General features: G+C 33.9%; 2 protein-coding genes across 4 annotated transcripts in view; one reads left to right on the plus strand and one right to left on the minus strand.

The window, feature by feature from the left end:
- Positions 1 to 20810, minus strand: part of LOC145277595 (uncharacterized) — a 117922-nt gene that overhangs the window by 13607 nt on the left and 83505 nt on the right. For both annotated transcript variants that reach the window (XM_080129109.1, XM_080129108.1), the window contains exon 2: positions 976 to 1582. In XM_080129109.1, the coding sequence (XP_079985235.1) occupies positions 976 to 1547 (572 nt within the window). In that variant the 5' untranslated portion in view covers positions 1548 to 1582. The remainder of the gene's footprint in view (positions 1 to 975; positions 1583 to 20810) is intronic.
- LOC145277596 (uncharacterized) overlaps positions 1 to 20810 on the plus strand; it is a 137417-nt gene that overhangs the window by 11567 nt on the left and 105040 nt on the right. The gene's annotated exons all lie outside the window — the stretch shown is intronic.

Consider the following 20810-nt stretch of genomic DNA (forward strand, 5'->3'; position numbering starts at 1 on the left):
AGCCGACTTAGTACTTTCTAGCCTTACCCTGTTGGACTGAACTATTTATTCTAGTCAATATTAAGAGGTCCACTCTCTCAGGTGCCACTTTTTCTATTTGAGAAAGGGTAGCTGAAAGCGCCTTTCCCGACAGGGCTGCTCAGGTATGTTTTGTAGAACCTGAGTTCGCTACTTCTTTTGTTCTGCCCTAATATCCTCAGCCTTGATCACATCTTCTCGCGGTGGAAGGGGGATGGATATCTTCTACATAGAGAATGAAATAATTGATTGATAATATTGTCTTCAGCGTATATTCATTCTATCTATATTCGACTACGAATAACGATATAGCAATACCTTAAATCCAAATCTTATAATCATTAATACAAGGTTTCTAAAAATGTACTCACACTTCGAATAATGATAAAACCGTCCGGGGCGTCAGGGTGCTATTATTCCTTCTCTTTCTTTATATTTTTTAACATTCTTTTGTCTCCAACAACAATGGATATCCCATCAAAGCTACATTACTAGGAGGTTATATTAAAGCAAGTGTTGTTCAATCCACGACAGCACTTTCAACTAAAGTGTCTGCAAGCAATGCATTCCAATTCCATATATGCCAATACAATTTATCTAGGGGAAAAATAGTGTTTTTCTACTTAATCCTAGATTGTTTGCGGTCATCTTTACGGGGTGTCTGAAAAAGTGTACTCGCACTTCGAATGATGATAAGACCATTATTCATGAACATAGTGAAACAGAATAGCTTCGAATACAGAAGACAAATGTAATTAAAAAAATTTATTCGCCTGTTCAAATTGATGACCATTAATGGACGGATAATATTGATAAGGCACGCTAATGTATTCGGGAACGTAACGAAACAGGTCATTGCAGTATATATTTTGAGACACCATATACAATGGTTAATACGTTAACAAGTAACTCCACAAATTCAAAATTAGTATGAATTAAAGAAAACAAAACACTTACTTTTGTCTTAAAGATTCGTTCTCAGATTTTGCTGTATTAAGATTACTTTCCAAGGATTTGTACTCCCGTCTGGAATTCTCCAGAGATTTGTTGGCAGCATCCAAAGAAATCTTCAGTCTTTTATACTCGTCTTGCAGATTCGTGTTGATGGCATGCATCTCTTGCACAGTCTTCTGCACCTTCTCCAGTTCTGCGCGCAGGTTACTGTTCTCTGTTTTGCTCTTGTGAAGTTCAGAGATGATAACCTCCCCGGGGCCCTGCGATTTCCCCGATGCCGGACGCTCTTCGTGGCTTTTCCCCAGCTGCTTCTTCAGCTCCTCGTTCTCGCGTTTCATTTCGTCCAGTTTCACCCACAGCTGGCCCATACTACCGCCACTTCGCCCGATTCGTGGGGTGCCACCCCCGGAGGATAGACGCTGGTTCTCGGCCAGGAGGGCCTCGATCAGCGTCTTGGCTTGGTTCAGCAGGTGCCGACTCTGGGCATCCCGCTTCTTTAGTACAAATACGTTACCCAGACTGTCAAGGAATGACTTGGCATCACTTACCAAGTCCCTTTTACCGCTGTCACACATTCTGGCTCGGTTGAGATGGAACTAAAGATTACACACTGAAACGATAAAAAATAAACCGAAGGCTTAAATAAGAATGGGATTAAGCTAAAAATCAAAACGTTATATCGTTTAGTTATATATATATATATATATATATATATATATATATATATATATATATATATATATATATATATATATATATATATATATATATATATATATATATATCAAAACAATGTGGTAACGTTATGGAGTTGTCTTCTGATTTTTATATGAGAAAAAATACAATGTAGAATAAGTGTTTGCTCACGTTATATAGAGCATTGCTGAGGGATGCCAAGTAAGCTAAACGATTATTATTATTATTATTATTATTATTATTATTATTATTATTATTATTATTATTATTATTATTATCGGTGTGAATGTTGGGAAAATAGAATTTCTAAAAAAATGTATCAAGGCGAAAGGTATTTTTATAGATAAAATATTTATGTTAGAAATATGTATCAGGAATGCAAACGAGGAATGTTAACTTGATAGAATGGAATTTCATTCTGATAATTATGTTTTCACTTAGAAGAGGAGTTTGGAATCAAAAAGCCAAGTGAAATGTGGGAATAATAACAAATGGATTATGTGAAACCATCAGATGATGACGTAATAAATTAGAAAGATAGTTTCAGATTAGAGTAGAGTTCGATAGTTGGGAGAAAGCCGAGTATCGGCCTTTGGCCGGGCCGGACCAGGAATGAGGTAATCCACTCGATAAAAGTTTGTTGTTTTAGGGGGGCATAAAGAGTAGACAACGATGAATTTACAGAATAATTGAAGAATAAAAGATCATGAAATCACTTATTTTGTCTGGCATTGTAAAAAAGAAAAGAGATAACACGATCACAAAAGGTTTGCGTATATGTAAAAATCCAACACACACATGACACTAACGAGACGTTATATACATACGCATACATGTAAAGACACGGCAGAATATTTTATATATATGTTATAACATCATTTAATTAAAAAATTAATAGGATGTTATAACATCATTTAATTAAAAAAATTAATAGGATGTTATAACATCATTTAATTAAAAAATTAATAACATCATTTAAATAAAAAATTAATAGGATGTTATAACATCATTTAACTAAAAAAATTAATAGGGTGTTATAACATCATTTAATGAAAAAAATTAATAGGATGTTATGGCATCATTTAATTAAAAAAATTAATGAGATGTTATAACATCATTTAATTAAAAAAATTGATTGGATGTGAAAACATCATTAAATTAAAAAAAATAATGGGATGTTATAACATCATTTAATGAAAAAAATTAATAGGATGTTATGGCATCATTTAATTAAAAAATTAATGAGATGTTATAACATCATTTAATTAAAAAAATTAATTGGATGTGAAAACATCATTTAATTAAAAAAATTAATGGGATGTTATAACATCATTTAACTAAAAAAATTAATAGGATGTTATAACATCATTTAATTAAAAAAATTAATAGGATGTTATGACATCATTTGATAAGTGGTGATTCATGTGTAAAAAATTCCTTGCATTTAATAATAACGATAAAACGTTCGCGTGTATCCTCAAAGAATAGCGTAATTTTCGAAACTATCATTTCCTTTTGGCATAAATGATGCTATTGTTCATAACCGCTACCTAAAAATTACTTCCGTTTCAATATCTTAACACTTAAAACAATTTCCATAACAATGAGGTCCTGGATATGACCTTAAACTATATCCGATGGTGAGGCGCCAGCTTGCGGGTTTTGGAGAGTGTGAAGCCACCCTTTAATTGCCATTGCTCTCAGGTCAACTCTGACCCGGAGTGGTAGTACCTGTTAGAGTCCCAACTATGGGTTAAATAGAATCCGACTTAAAAACAAATATACTCCATTAAAAATCGTTCCTCAAAATAACTAGATTCGGCATTAAATAACCCGAAAAAGGTTGACATGCCGTAAAACAAAAACAACCAAACAACCAAATCATAACAATGATGATTGACATTTAAAAAAATTATTACAAGTTTTAAATTTTATCTTAAAAACATGTAAGTATTTTGATTTCTTCGCCAAGTCGTGACACAATGTCATGACTCTTTTTTCGTTTTTCAAATTCATCACACGTCAACTGTTTCTGATAATATACATAATCTGTTCTCTCATTGGAAATTTATAAGCACAACTTATTGTACACAGCAACAATTTTGACTTTCGAAAACTATGTGCCCTCGTTTTTCCAATGGAAAGGAACAAAGAAACACGACACAACTTTATCCCACAAAGTTGTTTTGACCTTACTACAGAAGGAATTGTTTTCATACAAAGTTAGCGACATATTTGTTGGCCTAACGCATCTCGGAATTAGTCATGTTGAGTTGATATCTCATTAGAGCCGTAGTTTCGTAACTTTCGCTTCCAGTATTTTGCCCCTCAGTCCTCATATTCAATCAGCCATGTTTCTGAGAATGAGGGAAAAATTGCTGTGTTCCGTTGGGTTAGAATCTATCTACATAACATTTTAAAGCTTTAAGTGTTTTGTTATCTTCTTACAACAAATGGCATTGTGTTTTGTCTGAAGCGATTTCCATAAAAAAAAAAGCCAATGAATAATTAATATATTTGGGAATGTCATAAACTCACGATTTCTTACAATATATGGGTGAAATTACAACTTGTAATTTAAACAGATATTGTGATTTGGCATTATGTGATCCCAAAATGGCTTGATATATGCTACTATTTGAAGATTGATATACTACTACTACTACTACTACTACTACTACTACTACTACTACTACTACTACTACTGCTGCTGCTGCTACTGCTACTACTACTAAATAAATACAGGATGGAACGATAAAAGTGTCGCCCTTAAAGTCAACACTACAGTTTATTTTAAAACATTTTATTGGAAAAATCAATTCAAGTAAGTTGATTATGTAGTAGAACCAACATCTATTTAATGTAACCGCCTTCAGCCTCAATCACTGCCTCGATACGGGTCCAAAACTGAGAGTATGACTTTCCAAATGTGCCGGCGGGAGCCCGGCGAATACTCGGCGGATGGCGGCAATCAGGCTGGTTTTGGTGTTGTGGGAAGTCATGTTGGTGATGTTCTCAACGTATGACCAAACGAAGTAGTCCAGCGGGTTGAGGTCGGGGGAGGAGGAGGGGCCAGTGAGATAAGGGTACAAAGTCGTATCATTCCTTGTGAAGCCAAACCTTTGTCTCTTTGGACTTGTGGGTCGTAGCCGAATTCTGTTGCCACACCAAGGGTCTGCCAGCGGCCACCTGATTGCACCAGGGGATCACCACACTCTTCAGCACATCCAGGTACACTTTGGTGTTGATTTTGAAACCCACTTCGAAGATGTGAAGTGGCATGATGTGGCCCTTATTTAAAACCACACCAAAGACCATAATCGTGGCTGGAAACATTGTTTTTATCGCTCTGGGAACGTCGCGGTTATTCGTGACAACCCAGCGATGCATTTTGAGGGTGCTGGCAATGGTTTTATTGTCATAACTTGGATCAGTAGAAAGTATGAGTTGTAAGGAAGCGCACGTCTGAACATCGTTGGACATTGTGTCACTTTCAAACATGATAGAAAGCTCCTATCGTTTTTCGGATTTGTACACAACTGGCCAACTAGTAGATGGTCTGCAACAAAAAAAAAAAAAAAAAAAAAAAAAAAACGGATATGAAAGAATGTCTTTTCTATATCACTCCAGCCTGCATAACTTTAACTAGGTAACTATTATACTATAATAACTTTAACTAGGTAAATATTATACTATTATAACTTAAACTAGGTAACTATTATACTATTATAACTTTAACTAGGTAACTATTATACTATTATAACTTAAACTAGGTAGCTATTATACTATTATAACTTAAACTAGGTAACTATTATATTATTATAACTTTAACTAGGTAACTATTATACTATTATAACTTAAACTAGGTAGCTATTATACTATTATAACTAGGAATAAAACTATAACTATACTTGACTATAGTTAAGTATATGCGCAAACTATATACCAAAGGTTTAGTAAACTACTACTACTACTACTACTACTACTACAGAGGTCGTGTATTTGCAATACACACTTAAAGCTTAATTTAGTAACGATGTAAGAATGTGTTTTACGAATATTTTAGAAAAGTAAATTGGCAAGATGTTATTTTTATTTAAAAAAATACAATATTTTTGTTTCTTTATCCAAGAGATTTGTTTTGAAATAGATGAATATGGAATCAAATCATTCACCCGCTAAGAAAACAACGAAACATTTTTTATCCTTCCATTAGCTCCATTTATTTAAACGGATAATGTTTTCAAAAATTATAGACTTAAATCAATAAGATATTAAGATATTATTTATTTTAAAAGTATTTTCTCATTATTTTTCTTTTCTCCGGGTACAGTAATAAATCACGAAATTACTTTATGTTGATATTCTTCTTCTTCTTCTTCTTACTACTACTACTACTACTACTACTACTACTACAAACTTATTTAAAAGTCAGCTTTCAAACTACCTTTCAATGTATTACAAATGATTATTAAAAAAAATAATTGCTTCTTTCCGCTTTTTCTTTTTTTTTTATAAATAATATATTTCTATTTTCACGTCATCTTTATTTCTCGTTAATCGCTTTATCCCTTGTCTAATCCTCTGTCTGATATACGGATTAAACACACACACACACACACACACACACACACACACACACACACATATATATATACATATAAATATCCCACTTGACCTTTAGCAAGCGTGACGTCAAGTCTTGAAAAGTTTATTCTATATTTCAAGTGACGATCGCCCAAAGTTAAGGCCAAACCTTATATCTTAAATGAAAGTAGGCTAGAATTTGTATCATCTAAGTTTCCTCTTGTCATATGCACTCGTTCACCGAACTCTTAACAACTCTGCGCAATGTATATATATATATATATATATATATATATATATATATATATAGCAGGGTGACCCGACGTTGCCCGGGAGTTAATTATTTAATTATGATGAACGAATGTTTCAAACACCCAGATTTTGATTCATCGAAATCGATGAAATAGCCGATTTTTCAATCAAATCAATTTCCTGCTTTAATTGGGGACCCATCGCGATGCATCCAGAGTAAGAATCACATTCCTCTCGCAGTGACTAAGTTCACAATATATTGTAGTGTACATTGCACTGTAGAGAACCTACTATTGATATAAAATTATTTTTATATACATTGACTGGCATTAAAGTTTAAAATGCAAAACTCAAGTATCATCGTACAATTGTGCTCTAAACAGAAACATTCATCTCGAACGCGCACTTGTTATATCAAAGAGCATACTTTTAATTGTATATGCCTAGCATTACTGGTTGTGCGGAGATAATGGCTTAAATTTACATTTATAATGAAAAAGTGAAGTGTCATTATGGAATTATGCTTTAAGCAGAAGCATTCATTTTGAATGCGTCCCTGTCATATCAAATAACTTACTCTTATATTATATGTCAGGCCTTTGGGTTTGTGTGGTAATAAAACTTCTCAAATGCACTTGTGATGTTAGGCTGTGTAAGGTGTTAAGTTTGATCAAAATCGTCTGTTCCTTCTTTGATTGGATTATTTTGATTATCGATACTTATCGAACATATTATGACAAAAAAACCTATCTAAGAACACTGCCAGGCATATAAAGAACTTTCATGTAGAATTTCATAAAAATGGACTTAGCCGTTTTCGGGTCTATAGGAAACGAACTCAGACACACAGACAAAGTTCCTTTATATATATATATATATGTATGTATATATATATATATATATATATATATATATATATATATATATATATATATATATATATGTGTGTGTGTGTGTGTGTGTATGTGTGTATGTGCGCGCGTGTGTATGTGTATGTGCGCGCGCGTGTGTGTGTGTGTATGTGTAGGTTCAATTAAACTGAAAGAAATCCAATAGCTCGATTATTCTATAAGAGCGTAATATTTATTTTACAGCTGATTTCTAAAACTACCGGAAAACGCTTGAGCCTAAGATTTAAGACCTTTTCAACAATCGAAATCATTTAACGAACTTTGATAAAAATTACAATAAGAATCCTAGACCTCAGGTTGTAGTATCATTATATGTTGAGTTTCATCTTCGTAAGAGAATATAAAAGTGTTTAGTTAGTGAATTAATTTACCCCCTCATATAACGCGTATTATCCTAGTATCTATCTATCTATCTATCTATCTCTTTCTCTCTCTCTGTCTGTCTGTCTCTCTGTCTGTCTGTCTCTTTCTCTCCCTCTTTCTTTTTTTTTACACGGTGGTCATCACTTATCAAGGCCCGGAAGCCACTCAGGGATAAGGGTTATTGCAAGTACAGTACGTTAGTGTGGAGATTTAATGAAGTGTTTACTTAAGAGGGCGGTTCATTAGGAATTTGTTAACGTTGGACTTGAAGACATCCACATTGTAATCAGGTGGGAAGCAGGCAGACGGAACAGAATTCCACAGGCGTGCAGTTCTTAGAAAGAAGCTTTGTTCATGAAATCTACGTTTTGATTTAGGCACAGATATAGAGTGGGGTAAAGTTTTCACAGTGTATTCAGCTAGACGGGTGTTTTTCGTGAAGGATTGGCGAGGGGGGACCAGAGATTGGAGTTCATCTATATATATATATATATATATATATATATATATATATATATATATATATATATATATATTGATGGTAAAACCACAGACTGAAAATCTTCAGCCATTTTCTTTATCGATGAATCCAAAAATGCTTAACGTGGAGAAGCAATCACACTTTCAGGAAATGATCGAATTACAACGTAAAAGAAGTTTGACAATTTCTTTTCTTCTAGTATTTCCTTGATCAAGAAAACAATCAGGTTTAAGTGTAAGTTTTATATATATATATATATATATATATATATATATATATATATATATATATATATATATACCGGCATGACAGAAAAGAATAGACACTAAAATAAATGTTTTCTAAGATTAATATATGTTTATTTATATTTACAGATAAGAATAGTGCTGAAATAACTTAGAGTATCTCATTAAAATTATATCTAACGACATTAAAGCATGCCACGAACCAAAGAAGCATCAGACCGATTAGATGTTCTGCGAACACGTGGGTTACCACGAAGGTGGTATTGGACACGCAAAATAGAGTGATCGTGCAATTCACAAGAGAGGACAAAGACTGCACGAAACCTCACCCATGTTGCCCGGGGTCTTTGAAAATCCCTGCATCTTGTGAAAAAAAATGTTAAATGGGATGTTCAGTGTTAAGCCTCTAACATTGCAACACAAGGTGATGTCAGTCCTAGAACAGTTGTCAGGTATCTTCACAAGCTGGACTACTATGGTAGGTCTGCGAGAAGGAAACCTCTTCTTCGTCCTGCCAAGCACAGAAAAGATTTGTCTCGTGAGATGTTGGATATACCTATTACCTTTTGAACCAATGTCATTTTTTCTGATGAGTCACGATTTGCATTTTTTCCCGACAGTGAAAGGATATGGATATGGAGGCTCCATCAGAAAAAAGTTAGATTTAAAAAGACTGCAGCTAACGCGGAAACATGGAGGTTTATCGGTTATGGTATGGAGTGCAATTTGGAGAGATGGTCGCTCAGACCTGGTGGAGTGCGAAGGAAACATCAATTCTGCTAAATATGTTTCAATGTTACATGAAGGACTCCTACTTATATTCTCAAGTGGTAAAATGAATCAAGTTAACTCCCTATTTATTGGAGACAGAGCTCCCTGTCACTCTGCTATGAAGACACAAAACTTCCATGGCCAAGTCAGTCGTCGGATATAAACTCAGTTAAAAAACCGTTGAGGCATATTAGACCAGAACCTTCGCAAAAAGAAAAAGAAGCCATCTTCTAAGCCTGAATTTTGAACATTATTTGGTCAGACATGGTAAGAAATTCCTCAATAGTCTATATATCTATAAAAGTGAACGTGTCTGTGTCTGTGTCTGTGTGTCTGTGTAATTTCCCTACGCAACAACTCTGTCAATTTTTAGTCTACAGACTCGAAATTTCATATACAGGGTACTGAGATTTGGGAAAATCTTTGTGATCGGTTTTCGGCCAGAAAATTGGCTGTTAAGGGGTCAAAGTTCAACGATTTGACCTTTGAGAACTCTACCAAACATCTCCGCCAATTTTGGGTCTAAATACTTGAAATTTTAGATTGTAGGTACCTTGGACATGGATTTAACGTAATAACTGGATTTAAGCCCAAAACAGTAAATGTTAAGGGGTCATAATAGGGGTCAAAGTAAAAAAAATTGACCGTTTTTTTCTCAACATACACCTCCAAACACCCGGACAACGCCGGGCTGAAATGATAGTATATATATATATACTCATCGTTGACTGGGTTCAAAAACAACCTACAGAAAATGGACTCTGATTTATGAAAGTATGATAGGTTATGAAAAGGAACGGTTGTAAAGAGATAGCTTCGAATTTGGGGGTATCAAAACCAAAGCAAAATATGATGAAAGTAAAAATAAAATAGATAAACCCAATAATTTATTATACCATACCTGTTCACACTGAAACACTTATCACAATATTCTGTGGATCTATATTAAAAAAACTTGTTAAACTTTGTGACATATTTCCATTCTATGGAGGTCAGGCGCGAACGAACACACCATAATTTTATTATACCATATTTCTTCAAATTTAAACATAATTATCAAAGTATACTTACGCAGATAGATATGAAAAGTCTTTATTAAAGTTTGTGCCTATTTCTATTCTATGGAGATTAGGCGCGAACGCAGACCCCACAATTTTATTATACCATCCCTATTTAAGTTAAAACATACTTATAAAAGTATTCTTATGTACATCTATATCAAAAACACTTGAAAACAGCTAGAATCGAAGTGGTACCGTTCCTTGTTTAGAGTGATAATGCAAATAAAAAATTACGCTGCCGTAATCATGGCTAAGTTTATTTGCGCCTTAATTTGTTTCATTTTCCAATAAATTTTGTATAATTTTCAACGCAATAAATTATATATCTAAGTTCATAATAACAGAGAGTACTTACATAAGCATATGTATTGAATGATATAACATGTGATATGGATGTAGATTAGAATATTTGAGTTGTTCATTAAATTTGTATCCCGGTGAAAAGAAACTGGAATCTTAGGAAGATCGCTATCATTCCAGTAATTGTAGGAGCAACTGAACTCATGAAAAAAAAAAAAAAGAAAACTACCCGGTAAACTGCGTGCAAGAAAGATTCAAGCAATTGCATTTAAAGGGATGTTTAATCTTAAAAAAGATATCTCGGTTGGAATGTATGAGATAGCAAGTAAATATCTGCTCTCCGGTGGGATGCCTCATCTCTAGATAGAGCAAAATGATTAAAAAATGAAATTGAAAAAAGGTTAAATGTTACAACGAAAAGGAAATTAAATGTGTTTAACTAAATCATATGTTTTATGTTTGCATTGCGTAAGGAAAGCAAATTTTCTTAGAAATAAAGTTTTCAAAATTGAAAATCTAAATGAAGCAACGTTTGTTGATATGAATATTGTTTCACGATTTAAATATTGAATAAAATTACAAGAAAGATCTTTTTGAGTAAAAAACACGAAATTTTATCTAGTTGCATTAAACAGGGGCAGAAATTTTCCGACTTAATCTGAAAAGGGTGTGTAAACTAAATAATATTTCGTTTCCCGTTTGTCTTTTTTTCTGGGTTTACTGTAAAATGTTATTTTAATCTGTTTTCGTGGAGTTAAATAAGTTTTCAGACTTTTTCGTATGAGCACTTTTATTTATAGTACACACATAGTAATCTCCTCCGGCTGCAATGTACTTTTTTTAGCGTTCCAACAACTTCTGGAAGGCCTCATGAAGTCCTCTTGCGTGAGCCTATCGATAGCCCCCGTCATAGTTTCTATAATCTTCTCCATTGTCTCATAACGATAGCCTCTTAGGTTTTCCTCGAGCTTAGGGAATGACCAAAAGTCACAGGGAGCAAGATCTCGATAATAGAGAGGATGAGGAACTGTCTTAATGCTCATCTTCATCAAATAGTCTGTGAGAAGGATGGAGTTGTGGACTGGAACATTAAGACAAACTTCGCGCTAATTTTCCGCGTCTTAAATTCCTCGCGAATAGTTGTGTGTACAGTTCCCACACTGACATCAAATTGTGCACTTATTGTCTCTATAGACACACGACGGTTCTTATCCATGAAATTATTTATTTCGCCAATCAACTCTGGTATTCTAGCTCCTTTACCCCTCCCACACATCTCATCATCCCTCACAGATCCCCTGCCTTTCTCGAATTTCTTATGCCACTCAAAAACTAATGCTCGATTCATGCAAGCCAGCCCCAAAATAGTATGAAGCATTCCATACGTTTCTGTGGCAGTTTTCCAATTTTAAAACAGATTTTTTTTGCATTCTTCTAAAGTGTTCTCAGGTCCAAATTTGAAATTCATGAACTGCGACAATCAGACTTTAGTAGGATGTATTCCAATTCCTACTGAAATCATAAAAATTGGCCAGTCATCTCATAAGATGTATAGCAATAACATACTGAATGTTAAAGAGTCTATGACAATTTTAAATACCTGTACAAAATGTCTGGGAACTTATTGAAAGCACTTTGTGGCTATTTGATTAAAAATATCTATATTCGACGACAGGTTTTCTCAATAAAATATTAATGATCATCCAAACGGGTGGTGGCATTTTTACTAATAGGCTTTGAGTACTGTTAATGGGTTTCATCCGCGTCAGACATCCATTTTATTTTTAAGTTGACAATTCAGAATTATAAAAATGAAAATACGAATAAATATGACGTTCAGATTGAAGGACGTACACATATGGATTCCTATTCTCGAGCAACGCTGTGATAATGTTGTCTATGAACATTTTTATAACCATAAAAACATTTAAAATAGAATAATAAAAATATAGACATTTTTAATAAGAATAATTGATCTTCTATGCATTTAAACAGCACGGCATAGCTTAATAAAGAACGCAGCCAATGAGATTAAAGATGCTTTTTTTAAAAAAAAATCTACTTCGCACACTTGAAGAGCTGCAAGAGATCGTTTGTTAATAGATTTTATGCAGTTGTCGGTATTAAAAAAAAAAGAAGAACTGCAGTGATATGTTTTTAAATTGATTTACTTTATTATTTTATAATTCAAAAGATGTATGTTTAAATTTTCTTATACATTTATTTTATTTAAGTAGCGGAAACAGGAAGGGGAGATAATCAATCCAGTAATGGCGACTAACACTTTTTTGTCTTCACTTTGAAAAAAAAAAAACATTTACTCATCAGCATGTGGTATATGTTCTGTCAATTAAAAATATCTAGCTTCGCGATAGTAACCAGATTTTATACATAAAAAGTATATATATATATATAACCGGCTTAATTACAATATATATATATATATATATATATATATATATATATATATATATATATGTTATAACCGGCTTAATTACAAATATATATATATATATATATATATATATATATATATATATATGAACAAACAGTTAATAAAATATGTTAAAAAACAGTTTGAAATGACTTAAAAACATATTTAATCTGAAAAGGAAACACTAGATAAATGGATAGTCCTTAATCTGCGGAGTTCCGAAGAAATACTTTCCTTCCCATCAGAGAGTAGGAATTAGCAAAATGCGGGATCGGATTTTGCATGCAGAAGTATTTTACAAATGTACAAATGGAAATTCTTTTAACTTTCTTGAAGTTTTACATTTGGATTTTACTGTCACTGGGTTTTTTTTATCTTCCACCAGACTATCCATTCATGTGTAATCACCTTTTTCTTCACCATATTCCCTCTGCTTCAAATTTTTTGTTTTCAAGTAAGATCTTTGACTTACTTGTTGTTTCATCAAATACTTCTGTATGCAAAATCCGATCCCGCATTTTGCTAATTCCTACCCTCTGATGAGAAGGAAAGTATTTCTTCGAAACTCCGCGGATTAAGGACTATCCATTTATCTAGTGTTTCCTTTTCAGATTAAATATGTTTTTAACTCATTTCAACCTGTTTTTTTTAACATATTTTATTAACTGTTTGCTCATATTATAAGCTCTATTTCTCATTTGGTTTTATCGAGCTTTTACATCTGGCTGAGATAATTTTATAAATATTAATTCTTTAATATTTATATAATATATTTTAATTTTACCATCTTGGATCATTTTGGTAAATTTAATTGTAATTTTCATTTTATATATATATATATATATATTTATATATAATATATATATATATATATTATATATATAAGAGCAAATAGTTAATAAAACATGTTAAAAACACTTTGAAAAAGAGTTAAAATATATTTAATCTGAAAAGGAAACGTATGAGTGGATAGTCATAGTCCTTAATCCGCGAAGTTTCGAAGAAATACTTTCCTTCACATCAGAGGGTAGGAAATTAGCAAAATGCGGGATCGGATTTTGCATACAAAAGTATTTGATGAAACTGCAAGCAAGTCAAAGATTTTACTTGATAACAAAGAGTGAAGCAGAGGCAATATGGTGAAGAAAAAGGTGATTTCACGTGAATGGATAGTCAGGTGAAAGGTAAAGTATCTAATGACGGTAAAATCGAAAAATGTAAGTCCAAGAAAGTTAATTTAATTTTCCATTCGCACAAATAAAATCCAAGGAAATCGCGTAATTAGAAGATGGTCTAAAATAATCCAAAAGGCCGAAATCCGTGGAATAATTCACAAATATGTACAAGGGAAATGGGGAACAATTCCAATAATATTAATAGAAAAATAAGATATGCTTTTAACACGGCTGCAGAAAACAAAGTGTAATTAAAAAAAAATCAGCAAACAAGAAGAGAGAGAGAGAGAGAGAGAGAGAGAGAGAGAAGATTAAATGGTGATAGAATTAAATATAAATAAGAAAAGCAAATGTCAAAATGACCCAGACAGGATAACGTTAAAAGGTGCGAATAATATAGGGCAAAAAAGACGTCAACTGAAATGTACAGATTATTACTTAAGAAAATGTCAGCAAGAGTTGCTAAAAGCCACTAAATGGAAAAATAAATAAATAAATAAATAATTAAATAAAAATAAATAAATTTATAAAAAAAATAAATATAAAATATAAACAAAAAAGTTTTTAAGGGGAGAGGATGACCGGTATCTGCGAATTCCGGATAAAGCCAGTAAGTATGTAAGTAAATGCACATAGTCAAATATAAGTAAATATACATACAGGATATGAATGTGTAAGTAGATTGATATAATTGATAGATAGGAATATTTAAAGACTAAAACGAAAATTACAGATAAGAATATAGATGAAAATACCGGCCAAGCAAAGAAGAAATAAAGAATTAAAATAAAGGATTATTAAGTTATAAAGTATTAAGAAAGTATGTAGAAAAAAAAACGAGAATGTTAAAGAAAAATTATATATATATATATGAAAGGTTAAAGTAATAGTTATGTAATTTCAAAATTACCATAATTAAATTTGGACTTAAGTTTACAGAAAGAGATCAGTTCGTTTTTAGAATTTATTATATTGTTACTTTGAGGGGGAAGTAAATAGTTATAGCTTCGGTTGTGCAGCGGCAGGCGACATGACTTACAGCCTGGAGTATAAGACCATACTTTTTTATGATAGTCCATTTGATTGAAAAGGGGGTATTATTAGAGTTAAGTTTTTTAATTAAAGTGGTTAGAGAAGTTCCTTGGTTATTATTAAAATTATGGTTGTTAAAAGAAGAAACGTGGTTTGATATTCCTTTCTTAATTAATGTTGAAGTAGCGCCGATATATGTATGTACTTTATTAAAAGCTCGAGGTTTGATATTAATATTAATTTGCTGATTTGTATTAGTTAAATAGTTTGAATTTTGTTCATTGTGTTCAACAAAGGGTGGGACAATAATAGTACGACGACTGGAGGGGATAATGAGTGTTGTTAGTAGACTGGTTCACTGTTATTGATAGCTGGTTATTTGAACTGGGTTCTCTTTCCTGCAACCTCTTTCCCACAGAAGAGACGTTGCGAACCTGTCTCTACTTTATCGTTATTTTCATGGCAAGTGCTCATCTGAGCTCCAATCTATGTTTCCCCTGTCCTTTCACGAAAAACACTCGTCTAACTGAAACCACTATTAATAATTTCCCCCACTCCTTATCTGTGCCTAAACCTAAACATAGATTCCATGAACAAAGCTTCTTTCTTAGAACTGCACGCCTGTGAAACTCTGTTCCGTTGTCCTACTTTCCAACTAACTACAATATGGTTGCATTCAAGTCCAATAAGAACAAATTCTTGATGACGCATCCCCTTAACTAATCCAATTTACCAAATTCCCACTACTAAATATGACTACAACATGTTCCCCTTAACCGCTGTACACTCATTAACCCTTATCCTCAAGTGGCCTCCGGCCCTTGATAAGCGGTGACTCTTTTATAAAAAAAATTAATACAACAACGCCGATTTGTTTATATTTCACGTCTATTACGATTGGATTTCTATACTAGCTTTCGTAAAGCGAAAATTAAAATTACAAGAGTCGATTTCAGCTTGTTTAGCCAAACAAATTATTCTATGATTAGGCACGCAACAGCTTTTATTTACAAATTGCGTGATTTAATCCTACTCTGCATTCAAACCTAACGATTTAATACGACGACACTAATTTGTTCACATTTCATGTTATACAGAATATTCCGGTTCAAATTATGTTCACGTAGTCCTTTTCGGAACACAGTAAAAGTGAGACAGGAGTTTCTACAGAATTTGAACCTAACTACTTCTGTAAAGCTGACCAAAAAAACAAAAAACAAAACAAAAACAAAAAGAAAACAAAAAACTTAGCAATGTCGATTTCGATTTGTTTAACCAAATAAACAATTCTTCTTTTAATTTCCATACTTCTAACACACAAAAGCTTTTCTTTACACATTGTGTGCTTTCATCCTACTCTGCATTTTTAACTAACAATTTAATACAATTCCGGTCATACAGAATATTCCTGTTAAAATTATGTACATGCAGCCCTTTTGATAAAGCAGACCAAACGGAAACATAAACTTAGGATTTTCTGTAACTTATACTGATGCAGCAAATCCGTATTGCTCAGAACGGAGAATAGAGCACTACTTGCTTTGCTCAAGCTTGCAAAAAACTCTGCCCACCAGTGTCCGTGGGAAAACGTCAATGCCCACACCTAACCACGTCGCAACTGCGATTACCGCCTCAAAACAGTAGTAACAGACTCTAAACAGCACTACCCACCACTATTTAATAGTGACAATCACCAATTATAAATTACTGACTGCCAGTGATCAACAGTGCTCGCCACTGGATGACAGTACCATAATATTGAAAACAGGCCATTTAATTTCAAAGTAGTCGAACGAGGCTCAACAGTAGTTATGATTGATAGTTCCCGACAATAATCAAACGCAAGTAACAGCCTAAAAATGCTAGTACTCCTCACTGAAAAAAGAAAATTCTATTTTGAAGCAGTTCAATGGTGGCGGATACTGGTCATGGCTGACACTGAACGCTGGGACCCAGCAATGACAACTGAAAATGCACCCAGTGTCCACCAGTAAACACAGTAAGTGTCAGCTATCATAACCTGCCACAAGCAGCCATTAAGAGTCAGTGGATGCTCTGTAGGTTGAAGACACACGATTTCGGTTGAGAGCAGTTCATTTGAACATGGTTGACAGTGACTGTCAGTTGCAAAGACAGCCAGTGGCCACCAGTACCCGTTAGCAATCTCCCCAAACCAACACAAATCGCCAGTAACCCCCAGTGTTGATAACAACAGCCAGTGGCTTCCGCTAGCTGCCAATGTCCAACAGTGGACGCCAGATCATTTCAGTTTGCACCGAATCTCTCCCGGCTTTGTGATATCCTTCCATCGGGCAACGCTGGTAAACGGTTCCTGCTAATATATATATATATATATATATATATATATATATATATATATATATATATATATATATATATATATATATATATTAGCGGTAACGGTATACGCACTCGCCCATATAACTTACAGCTTGAGGTTCGAGCCCTAGTACAGTCAAGCTACGCTGATGAGCTGTAGAACAGCGAAACACATGCACGTTGATTGCTGTTTCAAAAGTAAAATATCATCTCTGCTGGTGTGAAATCGCTAAAACCACAAAAAATCACGAAATGTGTAATAAAAATCAAAATCCGATCAAAGTCTTAATCTGTCTTTTCATCATGATTCTTTTGTTTTGTCTGACCCAGTTGTAACCATTGGACTGAGTGGTTACAACCGAATCATGATCCGCTTTCATTAGTCATGATTGTGATTAATATTTAATAATACGCACAATTAAGTCCGCGTTCTAGAAATTAAATCAATCGCTCATCTATACAAGTAAAATAAAAAAAAAAAACTTTCTATAAATTTTTTATTTACAAGTTTTATATAAAATAAATTTCATCCACCTTAACCTTTAAGAACCATTTACAGTGGTGCTAGCAGATGTGTGTGTGTGTGTGTGTGTGTGTGTGTATTTTCTGAAGTGTGCCAGTTCACTGAATTCTGGTAGTTTCGGTTTTTTTTTTTTTTTTTTTTTTTTTTACACAGTGATCACCACTTATCAAGGCCCGGAAGCCACTTTTCTTTTGAGTTCATATAATGTTCTTTTTTTCTCTCTTTTCTGTTTACCTGTGTATTGGTTTCCGCATTAAAGGGGTTTTCTTCAAAAGTCGGCTCTTTTAATCATTATCGTGCGTTGTTTGGCTTCAATCTACGCGTTGATTCCGGTTTTCCGTACTCATTTTCGCACGTTTATATTTCTACAATTATTAGTTTTATAATAACTTCACGTTCCATATTTCTCTCAGTTTTCTGCCAAGTTGCATGTACTTGCTTCGTTTTTCACTACTGCCGATGATTTTAGAATGAAAAAAAAATTGTATTTTAACTTTTATTCACCCCAAACAAGGCGTTTTTACAGAGATATAAAAGGCTACTGCGATTAATGCCAGATTTATAGGGGATATCATTAACGAGTTGTGTAGCAACACATTTATTTAAAAAATTTTGCATATCCATGCAGTCAAGTAAACAGAGAAAAAAGAATAAAAAAAAGCAAGAAGTTTGAGAAAAAAAAAAGACTATTAGAGTAGACAATTTTCCGTCATCTGAAGACTTATACCGTGAAGAGGTGGGATTTTGTTACTATTGGTGTTTTCGGGGGCATTTACGTTGAGAGTTTACAATTGTATTAAGCTCATCATAGCTAATTCAGTGAAAGTACTTGATTGGCGCACGAACAGTAGCTCATGCATGGGCGAATGGTTGCTTTATAAAGGTATCTCTCTTTTTTTTTCATTTTTCTTAAACTTTTTCTTCTAGGGGATGGGACATCCAACCAGATGTCTGACATTTACCCCTATTTTAGTGAGTCCAACCAAGAGATCTTTTCAGGATTCTAGCCGTCCCTTTCAGTGCAATCGTTTGTATTTTACTTGCACTTGGTTTACCGGGTATGCTTGCTATGTACTTTTTAAAATGCTGGCAAGTGTGAAAGCTAAGCATACCTTCTTTGCGGCAGACTATGAAATATCGTCTATTTATTCTAATCCATGTTGCCTGTAAAGTCTAAGCCTAGGAGTTTGAATATTAGACTCTCAGGAAGGGTGCTACCAGCCATTGTAGTCGGTGGTAGGAAAAGTTTCTCATAATTGTTAAAGAAAGAAAACTTTTTTCTGTTAACATTAAATGCAACCATCTACTTTTTGTCCCATTAGAGATTATATGGCAAAAATTCAGCTATGTTCTAGGATACGTGTGGTTTTACTCGTATATCGATAATAGAGCGTCGTGTCATCAGCAAATATACCCATCTCGAACGAGATTGCAGCAGGAGGTAATTTATGAATGGTCGATTTTTCCAATATTGTTTTATATTCAATTTCCAGACCTTTGTATAGTTCCCAGCTGCTGTGTATATTTTTGTATTCGCTTTGAGTTAGGCCAGTCATTTACTTATATTATAAGATTCAATGGGTGGCATTTCTTTTGGATCATATAGTATATGACATAATCTGAAATACTACTACTACTACTACTACTACTACTACTACTACTACTACTAATAATAATAATACTCATAATAATACAGCGTGGAACGATAAATTTGTCGCCCTAAAGAAAACAACACTACAGCATTATTTAAAAACTTTCATTGAAAAATATAAATTCAGAAAACTTTATTATGTAGTAGAGCTGACATCTATTCAATGTAGCCGCCTTCAGCCTCAATCACCGCCTCGATACGGGTCCGGAACTGGGAGCATGCCTTTTCCACAAGCGCCAACAGGAGCTCGGTGAATACTTGGCGGCAATCTGGCTGGCTTTGATGTTGTGGGAACTCATATTGGTGACGTATAATCAAATGAATTACTCCAGCGGATTCAGGCCAGGGGAGAAGGGTGTCTCAGTGATAGAAGTGTACAAAGTCGTAGCATTGCTTCTAAAGCCAACCTTGGGTTTATTTAGACTTATTGGCCGGCACCGAGTCCTGCTGCTACACCCAGGGTCTGCCAACGGCCATCTGATTGCACCATGGGATCACCACACTCTTCAGTACATCCAGGTACGCTTTCATGTTGACTTTCAAGCCGACTTCGAAGATTTGAGATGGCATGATGTGGCCCTCATTTCAAACCACGCCAAAAACCATAACCGTGGCCAGAAACTTCGTTGAGCTATGCCCTCAAGCGTTAAACCATTCGGATTTGCATTTTGAGGGTGCTGGCAATAGTCTTGTTGTCATAACTCGTTGAACATTGTGCCACTTTCAGACTCCTATCGCTTTTGGGATTTGTACACATCTGGCCATCGGTTGTCCTCAAACGGAAATGGACATGTCGTTTGTCCTATGGCGACAATTTTATCGTTTCACCATGTAATGATAATAACCTAATATATAAAAGGCACTATATCCATCTGTCTGCCTGTCTGTTTCCATACTTTCAAACTCTATCACTTCCGAAACTAAAAGTCACAGAGCGAAGATAGGAGCCTCAAATGATTGGATTTTTATAGACCGTTTTAGCCGATTAAAATAATTTTAAGGGGTCATAAAGGGGT

The sequence above is a fragment of the Euprymna scolopes genome, chromosome 6, assembly GCF_053919585.1.
Source record: "Euprymna scolopes isolate OS-2025 chromosome 6, ASM5391958v1, whole genome shotgun sequence".
Classification (NCBI taxonomy): domain Eukaryota; kingdom Metazoa; phylum Mollusca; class Cephalopoda; order Sepiida; family Sepiolidae; genus Euprymna; species Euprymna scolopes.